The sequence below is a fragment of the Vanellus vanellus genome, assembly GCF_965231255.1.
Source record: "Vanellus vanellus genome assembly, chromosome: 24".
Lineage (NCBI taxonomy): Eukaryota > Metazoa > Chordata > Aves > Charadriiformes > Charadriidae > Vanellus > Vanellus vanellus.
The window spans coordinates 4161345-4180947 of NC_138929.1; the positions used below are offsets into that span (position 1 = coordinate 4161345).

Sequence of the window (19603 nt, forward strand, 5' to 3'; positions counted from 1 at the left end):
TTCATTGTACCATTTTACATCAGTCTCTGGGTAACTCTGGATTACATCTTCTCCAGGCAGTAATGCAGCCTGATGCAAGTTACAGAGTAAGAGTTCGAGTCAAGGACATGACATCCACATTATATGCATTTTCAGATGTTTTACTGCTGCCTATTGCTCAGCTGATCACGCGAATGAATGCTAATGACCAGCTGGAGCCTGTCTTCTAGTTAAGTTTCATCTGAAAGGCATTTTTGTATGTGCTCTCCCAGACTGCTTCACAGTAAGTGGAGACTATAGACTTGTTTCAAGAGTACAAGGCCCAAATCTGAACAAAATGCTACTGCAGATGAACCCTCTGTCTTCCAAATAACTCCTGTAAGTTGGACTGGATAAGGCATGCTTTCTTAGGGTGGGGATTTTTTTTTTGTCTTCAAGTGGCAATCAATCAATTAAAAAAAGTGAACCCGAGACAACTATTTACCTAGAAGATATTTCTTGCCACTAATCAGCCCATTAGTTGTGTTTAAATTCTTTTGGGTGGTTCCCAGGTACAGCGGTGTGGCTGGTGTTCATTCAGGTGCAGAACAGACTAAGGCCGTCTGTCTAGCACAGAATAGCATATTGAGGAAAACTTCCTTCAAAATGCAAATAATGCTAAACCCCAATCATCTATTCAAATAACCTGACTGGAAATATTTTTTCAGCCTGTGCACATCACAGACAAGAAAGGGCTACATAGCAATTTTGTTGTTGTATGTACACAGTGAAAATAAATAGATTATTGATATATAATGCATGAATATTCAAAGATTATGATTTTACAATTTTTAATAAAATACAGGTCCATGATGGGATCACAAATCTCTAGAAAGCCTGTTTTGCATTCTTGAAGATAGATTCTCAAATGAAAATTAAAGAAATATTTGCGTATGCTATTTGTGGTGGACTTACATGGAATAAGATCCCCAAGGAAGCATTCTAGTGTAACTGAACTTGGTTCTAGAGAAACAAGTAAGCAAACTCCCCTTTGTTGAGTATCTGATAGTTCAAGCCTTTTTTTTTTTTTCTTGGAAGACCATATCAACATACAACATGATGTTTGCTCAGTACTCCACAGGAAAGGGTGGTGAACTTAGCAAATTCACGTTGGTTTACGATTAGAACAGAATGAAAGACAGTAGTCCAGAGTGATCCAATGACTGGTGAGTTCCACAAGAGTCTTATCAGATAACCCCTAAAATATGTGGATGTTTTACTTCAGTAAGCCAGAGGACTTTTGTGCCAACAAATATATTTGGCTTGTACATATTTCATGTGTTACACTACATGATACATCTTGCAGCTTTTCATGAAACAAAGTTTACCCTACAGATATTTCAATTTATCTGACTTTGAAACTATTTGGTGAGGATTCAGGTTGTTTGCATTGTTTAATACTTATTTCCAGAAGCAGCATTTCTGTTTATTCTTTCTAGTTTCTTTCTAGGCTTTCTTCTAGTTACGGAGCTAGTTCAACAGCCTCACAATGAATGGACCTATCTACTGGTTTATCACTGCTTTGTCAAACACAGCTTCAGTTTTCTTAATTTCCAGTGTATAGTATCTGTCTAGGCATTTGTTCTGCTGTTTCAAAAAGTGAAATGAGAATGTTTTATGCATTGCTAACTGAATGAAAATGTATCCATTTATGCCTTTAAACCACAGAACAGATTAATTAAGTCTTTCATTTGTCCTCGTGTTTCCTTCCCTCTGTTTCTCCCCGATACAGGTAATAGATGTGCTCCCTTTAGACCAGGTAGTCCATATTTCTGCCTTAATTATCTATCCTCCCCTCCATGCTATTGCTACATATTTTGGACAGTACTTCCCCAACCCCCTAGTTAAAAGAGTCGTTTTCTAATTTATTTCAGAATAAACGATAATGGAGATTATTTGTGGATTATTTGTGAACAACAGCTCCCTCTAGTTTTTGTTCTGCTCTATTTGTTGCCAACAGGGAATTGCAACTAAAATAAATCTCCCCCTAACACAAAGATTGATCTTGGTGTCTCACTTCTACATTCTGAAATACACTGTTTATAATTTTTATCCCAAATTGAAAGCCAAATGGAATTAAAACAGCGGAACTAAGTATGTTAAAATGGACCGCGAGATTAGAAGATTATGCACACTTTGTGGTCTCAGTTTAAACAAACATTAAAAGTATCTGGGTAAAAAGAAAGGAAATTACAATGCCCCTGAGAAAAGAATCTAAATCATTTTAAAGCTGAATAATGTGGTTCTTATTTTCTAATCTGAGGATATAGAACACAATTATTTGTCTGTATTGGCTAAGGCTTATACCCCAAGCTGGCAACTGAGCACATGTAGCTTTTCAGAATTTTTCATCCCTACTCTGCTCCTCATTTGTACCATACGCTACAACAGATTACGCTGCACTTCACTGACCGTTCCAATTTATGGCTGTGTTGTCCAAAGCTTTGAAGTAGCATCAGACGTTTCGAAGGAGACCTCTGGCCCCACAATAGCAAGCAACAGGGAAGATCTAGAGTTTTCTGAGTTGTGTACATAGAAGAGCCTATGGTAGGGTGTACAAAAGACCTAGTCTGGTACCAACACATTTAAAACCAGACTTAATCCTATGGTTAGCATGCCAGTTTGTGGAGAACCTACATAAAGAGATGCTGTCTGTTCTTAGCTATTTTATTTGTCAGAGCACAAGATCTGTGGTTGAAAGCTTAAGTTACAAAAATAAAATGGGAAGAAAATGTACAAAGTTTTTATGATAGGCAGTTAATCATTGAACAAGTTGTTAACATTGTGGTAAACACTCCATCCTTCAGAATATTTAAATAAGATATGACTATCTTTCTACATTATACTATTTAGACCACAAAACCTGCACATAACAAACAAAATACTCTCCAGAAAAACAAACCAACACACAGAGCACAAATAATCAAAAAACAAACTTAGAAAGCAATGACTTGGTGAGCTCAATGGCAGAAATACCATTCACTTCAGAGAGGTTATTTTGTATTTAGGTTCTACTTCTGCTATGGAGCTTTATCTTTCAACAAGTGCCTTCCACTTTCTGCCTCGGTGCTTTGAGCTCTGCAGATGATCTGTGGGCTAAGACTAGATGGTTATCTTCTCCACTGCTGCGCTACCTGCCAGCAAATAGTGACTGGTGAATAAAGTAACATCCTTTCCTTCTTGAAAAAAAAAAAAAAAAAAAAAGAAATAATATTCCAAGCATGAAGCGAAAAATAGAAATGTATCTGAATATTTTTTAAGAAAAATGGCCTTATCTACCAACTAGCAATGATAAAGTAAGATGGAAATACAGTGAAGTTTAAAAAGCATATGAAAATTTACCTCCTAGGTTCTAATTTCAGAAGAATAATGGTGTGCTAATCCTTTTCACCGCAGTATTTTTTACTTTAGATTTCTAATATGAGGCTTGCGAGATGTATCATATCAACTTTTTGTTGTTGTTTTAAACACACCAGGAACAGTTCACTAATCTGGATGACAAAATATTTTCTGTTTGAAATGTTGCTATACTAGTAACAATGCAACATGCTGAATGTACAGTTGTGATACAGCTTAATGAAGTAATCTTCATTAAAATATGCAAGTTACTACAGAAAACAATTATAATCAGGAAACTACTTGGCAGAATCAGATCAGAGATATCTTAGGACACAGTACTTCAGGAAGGATTAACAATAATATTGATTATCATTGTGAGATGCTTTTATATTTATCACCATTTTCACAGTGGCCCAACAGGAAGATGTTTCTCTCTCGTTATTAATCTCAGCTAACACACCAGCCTTTTAGCCAGCTCGTTAGGCATTTATCTGCTTCCACAGAAGTTTTCCTTCTTTCATTCTAAAGAAGGTTCACCAGTCCTTTCTTTATATCACGTAAAAGGAAGATTACATTTATACAGGACTTGCCAGATTGTGAGTAATGGATATGTTGGTACATGCTACAGCTCTTTGGCTCGATCTTTCTATGTACATATAAACAAAACCCAAATCCTCCTCTTGCACATTCTATTCCAACTCACTGTACTAAAGATCTCTGAAAGAAGATGGAAAGGAACCCTTTACTGCATTAAAATTAAGGCTATCAGCATAGTCTCTGTATTTGAGTCATTTTTACGTTCTTCTCCCCCTACACAGACACATGTAGTAGGAAATTTTTACTTTTTTTTCTTTTTTTTTAAACCTATGATCATTCAGGGAATGAACGTAGATCTAAACTTTCACCAGTGCCGTACATGAACTTTCTGAATCTGCAAGGGCAAAAGGGCTTTAGGAGCTCCTTGTAGCTTATGATTAATATAAGTACGGTTAACATGCTTATATTGGAGAAATTTAGGTTACTACCCTTATACAAGCTTCTGGAAAATGGATTTTACTTTCAATTACTGCTTTTTAGAACAATCCAAATAAGTGCTATGCTCATGAAGCAGGTAAATGTAATCAGACATAATCTGCTAAGTATTTACACGACTCCACCAATAAACCCTTGTCTCAACATGTGACATGCCTCCTCTTTCAGCTTTTTCTGTGTATCCAGAGATATTAAGCCAAATTATGTAAACCTGTTTGTCTGACTGGTATAAAAAGTTGGATGTGCATGAAAGTTTGTTAAATTATTTTCAATTTTTTTTTCACTTTGGATTAACATAGCTTTTTTAATTCAAAAGTTGAAAGACTGGTACATTAACTATTTTGCTTTTCTTTGTGCATTAGTCTAAACTTAATGGTTCCAGTGTAGCTACTCGAGGAACGAAGCTGTATTATCTCCAAGAGTTTGTTATATTCTTACCCTGAACTGTGTAAGCATTGTTGAGATGAGTTAATTGGAAAATTATTTTCAGTCTTCAGCTCTCAATATTTATATTAATATTTGAGCATCCGGTAACATAAAGAGTTACTATGTTGTATCTCTTTACAAGGAATTTTTAAAGACCAGAATTAATTTCTAAGTGTTATTGACAAACAGATACATCTAAATGAAAAATGCTAACATCACAATGACAAAGGTCATGCCTGTCCTCTGGAATACAGAAGGCAGAATTGTTTTGTGGAATAGGAACATATGAAGTGTTTCATAATTGAACCACCATGGCTTGGTTTGAATGGCTCACATTGTAGTTCCCCTGATGATATTAACATGCAAAAGGTCACAAGTCCAAATTAGACTTGCGAGTTAACAGATCTAATAAACTTAACTCGTATATCTATTTATATCATGTTGGTACTTTCTTACATTACAGAATCACAGCTTTCAGTTTTATTCTTGTAAGAGTGATATCACTCTGGCAAGTCATCTGCAAGAGAGATTAAAGATTTTTAGCAGAAGGCCTTGATTTGTATAGTGAAGAGTCCCCGTACTCCAGAAAAGAACCCAAATAAAATGCAAACAAAAAATTGAAGAACATAGTACGTTATGTGGAAAAATCTGATTTCAGTACATGTTATACAACTTGGGGGAGAGATCAGAGAAGAGGAGGAGAAAGGGGTTTTCTATTTATGGACAGTGCATGTGTTTCCTTCCTGCTATTTAAAAGATTTGTTCTTATACTGCTTTATTTGTATTGCATTTTTTTTTTTCCCCTCAGTGATGTTCAGCCACCTCTTTTTCTTTTCTAGACCTTCACAAATGAGAGTTCTGGACTCGAGTATGGATCTGTCATCAAATCTTCTGGGAACAGACCAGGCCTTAAATTTCCTATTATAGACAATGTATCAGTCAAGCAGAAGTTGAAACGCAATATAAGCTTAAAAAAAGTCAAGAAAAGTGTACTTGACCCAAATAAAGTCACTTCAGGTGAATACTGGGTACATGAAATCGAGTCACTTGTCCTGATATTACAAACAGCAAACTGGATGGATGCTTTGTAATTTAATTGTCCTTATATTAGTTTGCTTTATTTTCTTCATATAAACAAATTAGTTTAATAACAAAAAAGTTTCAAAATGGAGTTCATGCTTGCATTTTTAGGGCATTTTTAAACTGCCACACAATGGAAAATATAAATTGGAATTACACTTGTAACCATGAACTTTGTCATGGTGAATTCAGTAAGATGTCTTAGTGGTATTACTCAGGATAGCCAATATTATTTCTGGAATAAGGAATCACAGAATACGCAGACATGCCTTTCAGTTAATTGTGCAACACGGGATCAAAGACCAGAGACAAAGCAAATCTTCGATCACCCTATTTCTGCGGGGTGCTGCTAGTTTTGCAGTCATGTTCACTAGGCTTTTAATGAGAACAGGATCAAGTCCCTATTTCATGCAACTTTGAAATTGGTTAAGATAAGAAGGGTAATTTAAAATGAATTATCTATTTAAAATACCAAAAAATAGAAAAGTTACTTATCATAGTTAATTTTACCAAAGCGACAAATAAATCCTCCATAATTTACATAGCAGCCGTTAAACAAGTTCCAACCTAACAACGTGCATGAGTAAATCCTCCGAAAACAATATGAAGTTTGCCAGGATTAGCTAATCAGTTTATTGTTTCGGTGAAGTCAGGCAGCATTTATGCCAGCAAGTTGCTTTTTAAAGTGATATTCCATTTTTAAGCACAAAGCTTCAAATATTTATAGAACAAAGATTATTCACTAAATATCTTAGCAGATGGATGGTTTCTCTCTTCTTGAGGGAGGTTGTGGGAACACAGATACATCTCTGGAGACAAAAACCAGACAGAGAAACAGTTTTGCAGGAATGACCACCTTTGCAGGTTTATATCATTGTAGAAATAGCTTGCATAAACACAAAACTATTTTGATGTTGTTCTTGACATGTATAATTAAACTGAGGCTCTCCATACATCGATATTCAAGACTCAGTGTTTTTTTAAGTTCTAGAGAGGAAACGGAATAGGTCCTTTCCTAATTCTGATTTACTGCATATTTGCATTCCACTAACTCAAAACCAACACCATTCAGCAAAAATAAGTGTTTTAAAATTAAGGTTAAACCCATTTAAGTGTGCATTCCTGTAGGTCTGATGTAATCCCACTTACATCAGCGTTATTTCATGTCTTTGACTTAATTTAGAACAGAAAATAGGCCTCAGGTATTTGGGGAAAATGTATAGTCAAAATTAACTAGTGCCCTGATCTTGTAACCGTGTAAGAACAAAATCTTATTTCCATTCAAAGCTTCACTTACATCAACACGGGGTCTCCCGAGTAAAGGGCTGCCTTCACTTAGACAGAAAGGCATTTGCAGAGTATGATCAGTTGTCTTTCCCTGTCCTTCCAGCCAGGGAAAAAAATTAAGAGAACAGTATAGAAATGAAGCAAAATTAAATATTACTATGAACTCATATTTTTATACCTGTAACTTGCTGTTTGTTTGTCTGGAGGGAAAAAACTCAAACTTTCTTTTATTTTTTCTTAAAGGCCTATTATCCCTATGGCCTTCCTGCCTGTTCTTTTCATACTGCATTAGACTGAGGATATATTCTCCCACTTAGCCATCACGTTCCGGATATACTTTATCTTCATCTTTTACTTCTCTCTGACATCCTTAACATGCAAGATTGCCGGATTATTTTACATACTTATCTGCCCCTCACAATTTGTTTCTGACTATCCTCCACCTTTTCCATGACTTTATCTTTACAGCACCCATGGGTTTGTTTATTTACATTGGAGAAGCTAAGGAACAGTAAGTGATGTTTAAACCAGGGGAGGTTTAGATTGGATATTAGGAGACATTTTTTCACTGGAAGGGTTATTAAACATTGGCACAGGCTGCCCAGGGAGGGGGTGGATTCGCCATCCCTGGAGGTGTTTAAAAAAAGGGTAGATGTGGTACTTGGGGACATGGCTTAGAAGTGGTTTTTGACAGGGCAGGGTAATGGTTGGACTTGATGATCTTAAAGGTCCCTTCCAACCTCAGCGATTCTACGATTCTATGTATATAGGATAAGTTTTAACAGAGCACAAAACTGAATCCAGCTGTCTTATCTTCCATATCAGGGTCCCGAGTACTGGTTATATTTTCTGTTCAAAACTTGTTTGAGGCTAGGAGAGCTCTGTTTCTGCTGGGGCCATGGCAATGAGGCAACTGTGAGAAATAACACAGCCATTTTTCTTTCTTTGATGTCATCACCTTCGAATTACCACTGTCATAGACTTCAGGAACTCTCAAATTGCTATCTAGAGAGTAAACATCTTGTTTTGAAGAAGAGAAAGAAATACTCACACTTGTCAAGACCAATGAGATTGTTATGGCTCCAGTTTACTCTTACTTTTTTTTTTTTTTTTATGATGCCTTGGAGTTAGAGGTGAAGTATTTATCATCTAGACCATATTTTGGTGTATAGTAGACCAAAAGAAGTACAAGAAAAAGTAAATGTAATGGGAAATGTTGCCTTCTGCACCATGTCTTAGTGAATCCTTAAGCTGCTATTAAGTTTCTGCACGGTTTCTCACAGTAAAAGCAGTTTACTTGAGACAACAGCGAGAAGGACATAGCCACAGTAAAATATGGGACGGCAGTCACGGATAGAGCACACGTGTTTTTAAAACTGCATTACAATTGGAAATAAGTACATTCAAGTGCACCCATGTAGCAAGAAGAAACATGATAAAGCAGCCCCAAGCAATTTAAAAATATGCTGTATGAATGAGCAGATGGCCCAAGCAGAACAGGAGTCCAAATATCTCCTTGGGATAAAAGGCAAACCCACACCCTTACCAGCCAAGGGATAAAGCACGGCTGGGAGAATCCCATCGGCTGTAATTCCACACTAGCAAGTAGAGCAGTGCCGTCTGCCAGAGTAGTAGTGTGGGTTTGATCTGAGCGATCTAACCCACAACTAAATCAGTCTGACAGAGAAATTTTCTCTACCTGTAAGTTACATTCTTTCCTGTGGTTTAAAGATTGTACTGCATGAGGCAATTCCACAAGACGACACGAGAAGGTAGGCTGCCTCTCGCCTCTTGAGAAGTCAGTGATCTATCACGAAGCACGAGCTGACTGGTTTTACCCAGCCGACTTGTATGTTTGCGCAAAACAAGACGACAGGACTTGCAGTCATCTCATGAGATTTATCACATTCCTAATGTTTTATATGACTTTTTTTGTAAGATAATAATTAGAATCTCTAAAACTTTTGTTGTTGTTGTTACCATAACATATGGGGTTGTGTATAAATGTTAACATACAGCGAGTTCTGTTGCAGGGTGCCCTTGAGGATTTGAACAAGCAGCAGACCTCCCCCAGAGTACATATTAAAATATCAGCTCAGCTTCACATTCAAACTGGGGCAGATCAAAGTGCTCACTGAAAGTTTATATTACTGCGTAATAAGCAAGTGAGATAAAATTCTTAAAATTGAAAATCCCATCTCTTATAAAACCCCTCAGACAAGTTGGCAATGCAGTTCCTGTTGCTTACACAGAGGTGGTTTCTTCTGAAACTACCTATTCAACAAAGCAAGGACCGGGTGGGTCAGAACGCATTCCAGGAAAGGGGTAAATATCAATTGGCCTTCTAGGTGCCCCTGCATCATTTAGTAGTATCTATTAGCGTTCTTCACATGTTCCTACACACGTCCTACCAGACAAGCAGTATTGATTTTCTGTCTGCATTCTAGAGAAGCTCATGAATAAATTCAGATTGTTAACAAGAAACATACTAGAATTAGAATTACCAATAACTGACTGTGCTATAACATCAGTACTAGAATAACATTCTTAACCCACTCCAAACATGTGCTAAACACTCAATATAAAAGCAAAATGGTGTTTTAACAGTTGGGGGTTTTGGGTTTGGGTTTTGGTTTCTTTTTGTTGTTTGGGGTTTTTTTTGTTTTGTTTGTTTTTAATTTTGAATCCAGGTCTTGGAGTTCAACAAGACTGTGCAAGAAAATCAAGTGAAACCGCATTTGAGAACAGGACGCGATCTCAGAGGAGGAGTATAACACAGTCCTCTAACCTCAGTCTAGATCACAGAGGCCTTGAGACAGAAAATAGGAACTATTCCAGCACGGGCACAAGCTCAGTCATCTCTAACTCGGTCATCCACATTGACCTCCCAGGGAACTCTCAGTTCCTCCGTAGCGAACAATTTGAGTGGTTCATCCTTCTGCACCACAGAAGAGCCCCTTTTAGGTCCAGAGGGAAAAGCTTTTTTTTCTATTCAGTATTTAATCATGGAAGATTCTTTTAAAGAAATGGAAGATTCTTTTAAAGAAATGGAAGATACTGGAGACGCCAGTCAGTTAAAGAAAAGTCTTTTCCTGAGCATTAGCCAATTTCCTAGGATTCCGGAACACAGGAACAAATTTAGTGAAATATATTTAGCACAAGGTGAGCGACATAGCTTGGAAGAAGGTGGAAATAACAAAATTGCATCATCAAGAGGGGGTAAATCTTCTCATTGGCCTTTAAGAGAGCACAGAGTGATGGTCATCGCTGTAGAACCACAGCGGAGAGAATCTAAGGACAGTGACAAATTATACCCTCCAGATGGGAATTGTCTAGAAGATGCATATCAATCTGAATTTGAAGATAAGCCAAGTAATTCATCTATTCAAAAGATGCTTAATAATGTTAATTACAGAGATAGGAGTAGAGGCCATATTTATTGCAGAGAATGGCATTCTTATGAAAGCCATCAGAGATGTCATGGTTATGTCAGTTCTATGAGCTGCTCGCAGACCGCTACTGCACCTAACAGCCCAGGACCCTCGCTCAGTCTGCGCACAGACCCGAGTCCTCAGCAAACCGGAGCTCAGCAGCATAGTCTCCACAAACACTGGATTTGGATGATAGTTCAACACTCACTGTGCATACACCCTTGTCTTTTATATGCTACTGGGACTCTTCTACTTCAGAAAGTTTTGATTCTTCACTGCCTCTTCACAGTACACCTGAAGACAGCAGCTTACTGGAGGACAGCATCAGTGACACTTGGAACATTTCATCTCCCAGTGGTACCGCATACGTTGGGGAGAGCTTACAGAGTTCACATAGCTCTTCATCTCTAGAGTCTTCTATCCCATCTTTTTTTCAGACAAGATTCACTCCTGACCTTCATACCGCTTGTGTTTTGCATGATCAGTTGCCATTGACTTTTCTGGCGGTGCCTTATTTACAAACCCGAAGTAATACAATGAGCAACAAAACAATCTCCCATTCAGCAAGCACAGAGGAAGTGAAGAGACCACAGGCAGATCAAGAGGAACAACAAGAAAGGCGAGGAGTGTATTCAATATTTGTGCAAACTCTAGAATTATGCATAAACACATGGTAGCTAGATCATGAATTGCCAGAAACTGTGCTATAGCTAAGTGAAATACTGTAGATTTCAAAGTTCTATTTTTATCATAGGTTGGTTTGGTATTTGACTTTTTTTTGTAAAGAAAGGGCTGCACTTTTCCTCTTTCAAGTTTTCTATACAGTTGGAAACACACAAAAGTAAGTTCGTAGTTCTTCCATCTGTATCTCCATCCTTATCAGTCACATGTGACTTTCAGCTGGTTCTACCAGAGACACTGAAAACCACTCAAAAAGGAGATGGTGTTTGCATCATGATACTTCTTCTGCAAGTCACACACTGAATTGCTTTATTCCTAAACACTAATAAATACCACTGAGGCTTTAACCAAGCTCTCTTGGGCAGAGACACAGATTTGTGGGTCTTACTGTTGCAGAGTTGGAGGCAAAAAATAGATTCCTCACTGTGACAGAGTCCACCACAACCCACAAGTGTGCTCTTTGGGCACTGGTGTACGTGGCTAACAGCGCAGTCACAGAACTTGCCCTTTCATTCCTTTATAAGGCTTCCCTTGGGGACAGATCCCATTTAACTACCACCAAGTCCTTTAAGCTCAGCTTTGTTATGTATTCCAGCTGTAATCAGAAGTTCTAGTGAAGAGACACAGCTTTGTTCGTCAAAGTTATTTTTAATTGTTTGCTTGTCCTATTTTCTGTCTGTGGTCTAAATACAGTAATTTCTTTGACTGCAGAGGCTTTCAAATAAAGGCAGAATGAAGGAGCAATAGGTTTCCCTGCTGCTCGTCGTAATCAACAAGCTGCTTGCTCTGTCTCAAGAAACTGGTTAAGCAATTAGGTTCAGAGATGCTATCAGGAAAAGCATTTCTGTTCCCGGCTTCACTGCAAATACACCGTCTGTATTTCAGAGTGTGTCAGCTGTCCCAGGGGACATGGCAGACAGCTAGACAGAAGTTTCAGAATGAAACGTTTCTTTTCAAGAGTTAAGGAAAGTCAGAACCAGGGGCGCTACGCTGTGTGGAGTTAACGATTTAGATGGAAGGAGTTTCTAGAGGTTTTTCTTATTTTGCACTGAAAGGTTGTAAATATGCATCTTTCCTGCTATGCCAACAGGAAGCCTCCCTTCTCTGGAGTTTCCTCAGTCCCCTGATGACATTAGTTGGAGTTAGTAATGGTACCTGTTCTGTCCAAGAGATCTAGGGGGAGACATGCCAGAAAATGGGAGAAAACATAACCAAAGGCTAACTAGAAAGAAACTGAAAGCTGTACAGGTAAACAGGTCTCCTGTTATTCCAGCTTTCAGACAAAAGCCTTTCCCTTCTTTCTCAACACAAACCATTTAGGCAAACTAAACCATGGCTAGAAGGGGATGGAAAAAGGGAGATTCCCCCCCCCCCCTCAACAACAACAACAACATTCTGCTGGTGGCATTAACTTAAAGAATGGTTTTCTGAAGTGTTATAATGTATGTAGCACCTAAGGGTATTAGTAGGCAAAGTTAAGGATGGAGATGTAACTCCACGTGGTTAAGGTTTAAATGTGTGAAGTGATAAAGTCACAAATTGCTTTTTCATTTTCATATTTTTTTCTTTTACTGTATTAGTTAATCTAGAGTCCAAACCAAAGCTCAACATTTTTGTTGTTTAGTATTCTATTTATTAAATAGGAACCCAATCCGCTCGTCAGATTTCATGCAAAAAGCACTAATCACAATCAGTAAATACTTCGCATGGTTTTGCCCATCAGTCATAAATACAAAGCCATTAAAATGTTTTGTAACATATTTTTTTTTCCCGTTTGTTTAAAATATTACTCTTCACCAAGCAATGAACTTCCCTTGCATCACCACAAATCTAGAAAGGTTTCTAGAATATTTGTCCATTCAGGACAAATATTCAGAAGTCACGAAATGTCAATGAAGCTGAGAGGGGGGAGTACTCAGCAGATACCCCCTCTCACGTTTGCTGGGCAGTGTTCAAACACACTCATTCTTCTTGACGAACAGCGGCTGTACGATTCTTGGCAACACATCATCAGATTTGGATTTCACAAAAGCTTAACGGGGATTTAGATGATAAGGTTTTTTCCTTCGAACATTTATCAGCTTTAAGGTACATATTAACTCTAAACTGTTGGATAGTGTACTTTCAGGTCACCATCATGCGGTAAAGGTCCTTAGTAAAATTTCTCCAAGTCCAAGAACATCAGTGCAAAGATACTGTCAACCGTAGACTTTGCCAAGAGCAGTGTTTGATTTCTTCTGTTTGTGTCCAGGACACTATTAGTGTCCTGGCAGAAGACTCCGAAGGGGAAGGAGATCAGTATTGTATCTGTCAGATTGCTGGAGGTTCTCCTACAAATCCACGGCTAGAGCCACGTGGCTGTGTGGGAAGCCTGCAGTTTGTTCATCAGGAACGTCTTAAAAAAATGGCTCAAAGCTAAAATGAAGTCAGGTGAGAGAGAGAGACCCACAAGATACAAACCATTCTGTTGAGATGCTTCTGCCAAATTTACCTCTCAACTAATTCCTCTAATACTAATGGCTGAACAAGTCTTTAAATTTACTCAAAGGACACATTTAACTCATAGTTTGATCACCGTGGTATTATTTTTCTGTAGCACAAGCATTCTCAGTGAAATAACAGTAGATATTAATGTCTTTGATGAGGCTACTGGTATGTAGCAAGCAGATCACCAAAACAATACTTTCCTAGTGCTTGGTTTAGATTAAAACAAGATCTTTGATATAAAGTGCTGAAAGATTTAATGAGCCAATCTACAGCAATTAGTAGTATCAGGTGAACAGCAAATTTTGCAGGGATCATAAACTGCACATGTAACACTAATAGGCAAGAGAAATGTTTGAATGACAAAAAAAAAAAAAAAAAAACAAAACATAAAATGAGATGAAATGTGTGAAGCACTGGAAGAATTCAGATGGAGAGGAGAGAAGGAATATGAGCAGTACGAATATAAGCATTCAGGAAGGTGACTCCCAGCTAGAGAACAATCCTGTTGATTATTCCTTGATTTCACCCTCACTTATGTCAGCCTGCTGTTTTTCCCCAAGCACTATTCTTGCTGTGCCATTTCTAGTTCCATTCTGAATGAAGATTATCAGTGATGTGATATCACTGCACATTTAGATTATAAGTGCATTTTCCCAATATGGACCTTATCTTTATCAAGAGATTGAAGGTAATCACAACACAGGTTAGTTTGGGGTGTTTTTTTTTTCTTTTTTTTAAAGATGCATTCTACAGTGTTTTCTAAGCACTTTGGTGTGCTATGGCTTCTGAAGTTCCTAAGTGAGTTGTATAATTTTCAACTTACTCCTTGTAAATAAGCACTTAAAAATACAAATTAAAAAAAAAAAAAAAAACACAAAAACAAACCACCACCACATCATCAGATAATAACCAGAGAATTAATCTCCAGAAAGGATACAAGTAGCTATATGATATATACACACCCCCTAACCTCATGTAGATTGTGTAAAATGCCAATCCTGTTCGCAGGAAGATAATAGTTTACGCCAGCTTTGTTTCTTCAGTCTTAAAAGGCAGATGATACATCAGTGAAATCCTCTGTACTTGGTCCCCTGCCAGGCCTTGTTCATTTAAATTCCTGGCTTGCCCCCAGCTTAGGGAAGTGAGTCACATTTCCCAAACCTTCCCCAAATCCTGTCCTCATAGAATAATTTCAGTTTCCCCCCAGTGCTAGCTGACAGCATACGGGGACCCGATCCTGTTCAGAGAGCGTTCCTGAGGTAGTTTGGGAGCCAGAACAAGAAAAGAGGCGGTGGTATGTTAAGCAATGAAAGAACTAAGCGGAACCTTGTCCCGAGAAGCATGTTTGACGAGATATCAGTCTTAACGAGCAGAATTTTTGCTTCTGGTTAGTGAAACGTGTGGGGAGGGCTTCTTTGGTTGGTTGGTTTTGTTGCTGTTGGGTTTTTTTGTTTTGTTTTTTTAAAAGCTGACCATCCGCACACATGGCAAGCGGGGCTTTTCCCTCTTTAGAAGGTTTTGTTCCACGTCTTCCTTTACAAGAAAAGGGGAAAAGAGAATCAGTTTAGAAGGTGGGAGTGTATCCATTTATTTTATGGCACTCAAAGGAAATTCATTGTTGTCTTAAAAATGAGGAGAAGACACAAGTAAACAATTCCGGGCAATTCTTTGGCTGTGTTGGTACTGACAAGGCCTTAGATAGAGGTTTATTTATGGAGTCCGTTATTGCATTTTACATCAGTGTGGCTCATGATCCCTGCAGTTTTATTCCATAAAAGCTACAGATTTTGTCATTAAAAGCAAACAGAAAATCCAGCGCAATCATATACCACGCAGACTACTCCAGTTATCCCTACTACTACAGGTGTTTAGTATAAAAAAATGCCACGGTTTCAAATGATTTAGGAGAACTCCAATAAAAAGATAGCAATCTGTAGAAGACGGCTTTAAAATAAAAAATTTCCTCATTCCAATTTTATAACAGGCATGATGTAATTTAAGGTTAAAGACTTAATTTTTTTGCCTTATTGCAGGGGCTGATCTGGAGGCTGTGAAGACCCGTGAGCTTTGCAAGCAGAACCTGATAATTGATGTGGACAATTTTACTGTGAATGCACATTACAGAAATCACCGACGGTCGTGGGTAAGAAACTGCCTCTCTTCAGATAAGAGTCCGTAATCCTATTTTGATATTGCTGCCTTGCAATATTCCAATGTGCAGCGAAATGTCAACATAAACTGAAACCTGCTAAACTGTGAGAAAGAGATATGCTTACTTATGCAGATTTCAAGAAATGTAAAGAGACCTTATTCATTTTAGGCTCGGATTGTATAATCCCAGAGCATTTCACAGAACTGCCCGATATCTGGAGGCTTTGCATAGAGAAAACCTGTAATTAAGCATGGCAGTGGAAAAAATTCTTGTTTATTATGTAGATGCAACATTGCGGGAGAGAAGTAGATTAAGGGAGAGCAGCCAAGGATTTCATTGTTTGTCCTTCACAACGTTATGTAAGATGCAGAATTTAGCAAACTAAGCAATAGAAGAATTGAACGCTTTCCTGTGAGGCTTTTTTTTTTTTTTTTTTCTTTTTCTTTATTTAAATGAACGTGGAATTTTAAAAGAATGAAATACAGGAATGATGGACCACAATATTGAAATTAAGAGCCTCCTTTATTAATGATAGCCAAGAATACCCTGTTTTCTGGGAAATTAATCTTACCAAAGCCAGATGTATCGATTTCATTATAAGATGATGCTACTACTGAGGAAAGAGATCAACAAGCTCAGCAACCAAAGAAAATCTTCTTGGTAAGATTGCAAAACACACAATTTTAATGCACGAATTCTATCCGTTCGTTGTTACTGACAAGTTTCCATGCCCCTAGGGACTTCAAGTCATGGACAGGACCCCACCACGCAAGCTGCAAGTAAATAACATATTACAACAAGGCCTTTTAGCAAATTGCAATAGAAATTGCCTTCTCCAGGAGTCTTGCAAATGTCTTGGCTTTCCTCAGAGTGCCTGGTGGGAGTTTCACTCCCCACTTCTGCGCACCCTTTCTAGTACTAGCAGTCAAGTAACAAGGCTTGCATGTGAACCACACACACACACTTCAGTTTTGAAACTTTTAAGTACTTTACAGAATTTGAACTGATGCCTGTATTGGAGTCTAGTTAGATAAATCAGCGCATCGTGCTTACCCATTCCATGCAAGGAGAAACTGCAAGGCTCGTTTCCTCCCCCCAGGCATTTTAAAAATGGGATGAATTGCAAGGGTGAATAATTGCTAGAGTACTTAGAGTAATTAAAATTATAGGTTGTGTTTCTTTCTTGAGGTGTTTTATATCATATTATACTGCTGTACTTTTAGGGTATTATTTGTGATGCATTCCAAGTGATGCCAGAAGCTTCTAAAACATATGGTTAGGTGCCCTTTTCAGCATTTCTACTCATCTAAATAAATAATTCAATGTGCCAGAGTCTTTCCTATCAACCAGGAGAAGATGCACAATCTGGTAGAAGTGTCTTTCTCAAATTATTTGCAGTAAACAGTGTATATTTCCCCCATCTGCATGCCTTCAGGCCTTCCTTACTGATAAAAAAAGTAAATGATTTCCCAGAATGCTTTGACAGAAGTGTTCACCAGCAAACTATTTTCTAGATGATTGATTTGCCACTATGCTGTAAAATACATATGAACAGAAAGCCTTTTACTTAGGCTGAGATTGGCAGACACTCATTGAAAGCCTAAAGGAGAAGAACATCATGACTTCATGACTTGAGATGTCCGAAAGAAATACAGAAGTTTAGGGGAAAAGGGTGGAGAACGATGCAACAGTTAGAAGAACAATTTGGAGAGAATTTATAAACATGCTAAAGCATAGAATACTGTAGCACAAAGAATACACCAACCAGGTTACAGCCTTTCCCAGGTGTACCAGAATACCTAACCCATGAGAGGGACACCCCACCACCCCCAAACCACTCGCACCAGAACAAAACCAAAACAAAACCAAGCCAAAAAAAAAAAAAAAAAAAAAAAAAAAAAGGTGTTTTGATGAAAATCCTGTGGAGTAGGATGCGTTCAAGGTTAAGGGTGACGCTGCTCCCATTCACAGACTGGCTGGTCCTGCCTCTTCCTACTTACAATTTTGAAAAAGATGATGGTACTTCTCAGGAACACTATTAGTAACCTTAAGGTAGCTTTTATCAAGGTTGGATTTACATCCAGCATTTGCTTTCTGTAAGTGCAGACGTACCAAAATCCCTACCATCCACTCTGCCATTCTCTCTCTCCCCTCACACAAATGCACTTACATGGACACATCAGTTTTTGTCTCTAATCAGTGGAATACAGCCATCTCTGACTTGGAATGAGGGCTACTCTTCCACGCCAGCAATATTGTACAGTGTATTTACAGGGGAAATAATTAATAATTTCTACAGTTTGCTTCACTATTGGCAGCTGGCACTTTAATTACAGAGGCAAAATGCAAACAAAACACTTGTTTGTCAAGAGCGAGACAAAATAAGTGTTTTGTCCTGAGGGTTGATTAGATACACTATTTAAAAAAATAAATAAAATATTCAATTAGAGCCATAGAGTGGAAATTTGGGGAGGCAAAAATCAATTACCCCCCGGTGGAACGCAGCCAGGACGCTGCATTTTATTTTATGACAGTTACAAGTGCCATGAAATCTTCAGTACCTACAGGTGGTCAAAATCTCACTGTATCTCACTGAGAATTGACATTTGTAGAGGCAGTTCATCCTTGTTTCATGATCTGGTTTAGGAAAGCTTAACACCATCTATTTCTGCACCTGGTTCCCCACAGTGCCAGGGTTTTCCTTAGAGACCTTCCATCTAGAAATGCAGGGAAGTCACTCCTCTTTTTTTTTTTTTTTTTTCATATTAGTGATTATTATCTACATTGTAGTTGATCTCGATTAAAAAAGAAAGCAGCCATCTCCTCCCAAAAACCAAACACAACACACACACCCAGTGCTGGATAGTACATTTGTAGTTTTAATGGCACCTTTTTTTTTTTTTTTTTTTTTTCCTCTTTTAATTGCTGCTTGGTATTTGCCATTGCTCATGTCAAATCAGTACTTCACGTTTGTTTTCTTCCTGGTGAACTGTAAAAATCTTTACTAATATTCACTGGAATAGACCCATTCCTCTCCTGGGGACTTGCCAAGTTCCATTCTGGACAGGTATTGTACTCGTACAGTGTTACATCCCCTGCTCCGTTTTATACCTGAGGCCAGACTAAACGTTGATTTTTTAGTTACCTGTGTTCAAAACCTTCACTCTTTCTTTTTTAAGAGGATGTTGTCTCAGTAAAACTGGCAACTCTGCGTTTTTGCAAGCCAGGACTCAAAATCTAAGAAAATTATTTCAGCATCCTCCCTCCCGTCTGAGGATACTGAATCCTCACACAGGGCCAACAGCTGTGAGCATCGCTAATAAGAAAGATTATTGTCACGTACAACATTAATTGTGAAGATAATCCAGAGTTAATAAGTGAACTGCATTCAGTAAATCAGATACTCAACTCACAGCCTTTTTGGCTGAATATGGCTCATATACAACTTCTTTCTTTCTGAAAGCCTCTCAGTGGGGACAGGAACACCAACACATTAAGTTATCCTGGTCACCCCCTCCATTCCGGCCTCTTTCTTGAGCCTCTAATCCCGTTACAGTACTAGACGTAGAATGCAAAATCACATCCTACATGCTGAGTTGTGACAGGAACATACATATGCATCCGTAACTAAATGTCACTCATATGCCCTGCAACAGCGGTGCCTTTATTT

General features: G+C 38.1%; 1 protein-coding gene across 1 annotated transcript; it reads left to right on the forward strand.

The window, feature by feature from the left end:
- Window positions 1–8923: 8923 nt before the first annotated feature.
- MARCHF10 (membrane associated ring-CH-type finger 10) lies at window positions 8924–16855 on the forward strand (the record flags this gene model as incomplete). Its single annotated transcript, XM_082495036.1, is given in 6 exon segments — window positions 8924–8954; window positions 11025–11119; window positions 13546–13686; window positions 13688–13724; window positions 15815–15924; window positions 16850–16855. Coding segments are annotated over 6 exon segments (420 nt in total).
- Window positions 16856–19603: the final 2748 nt, after the last annotated feature.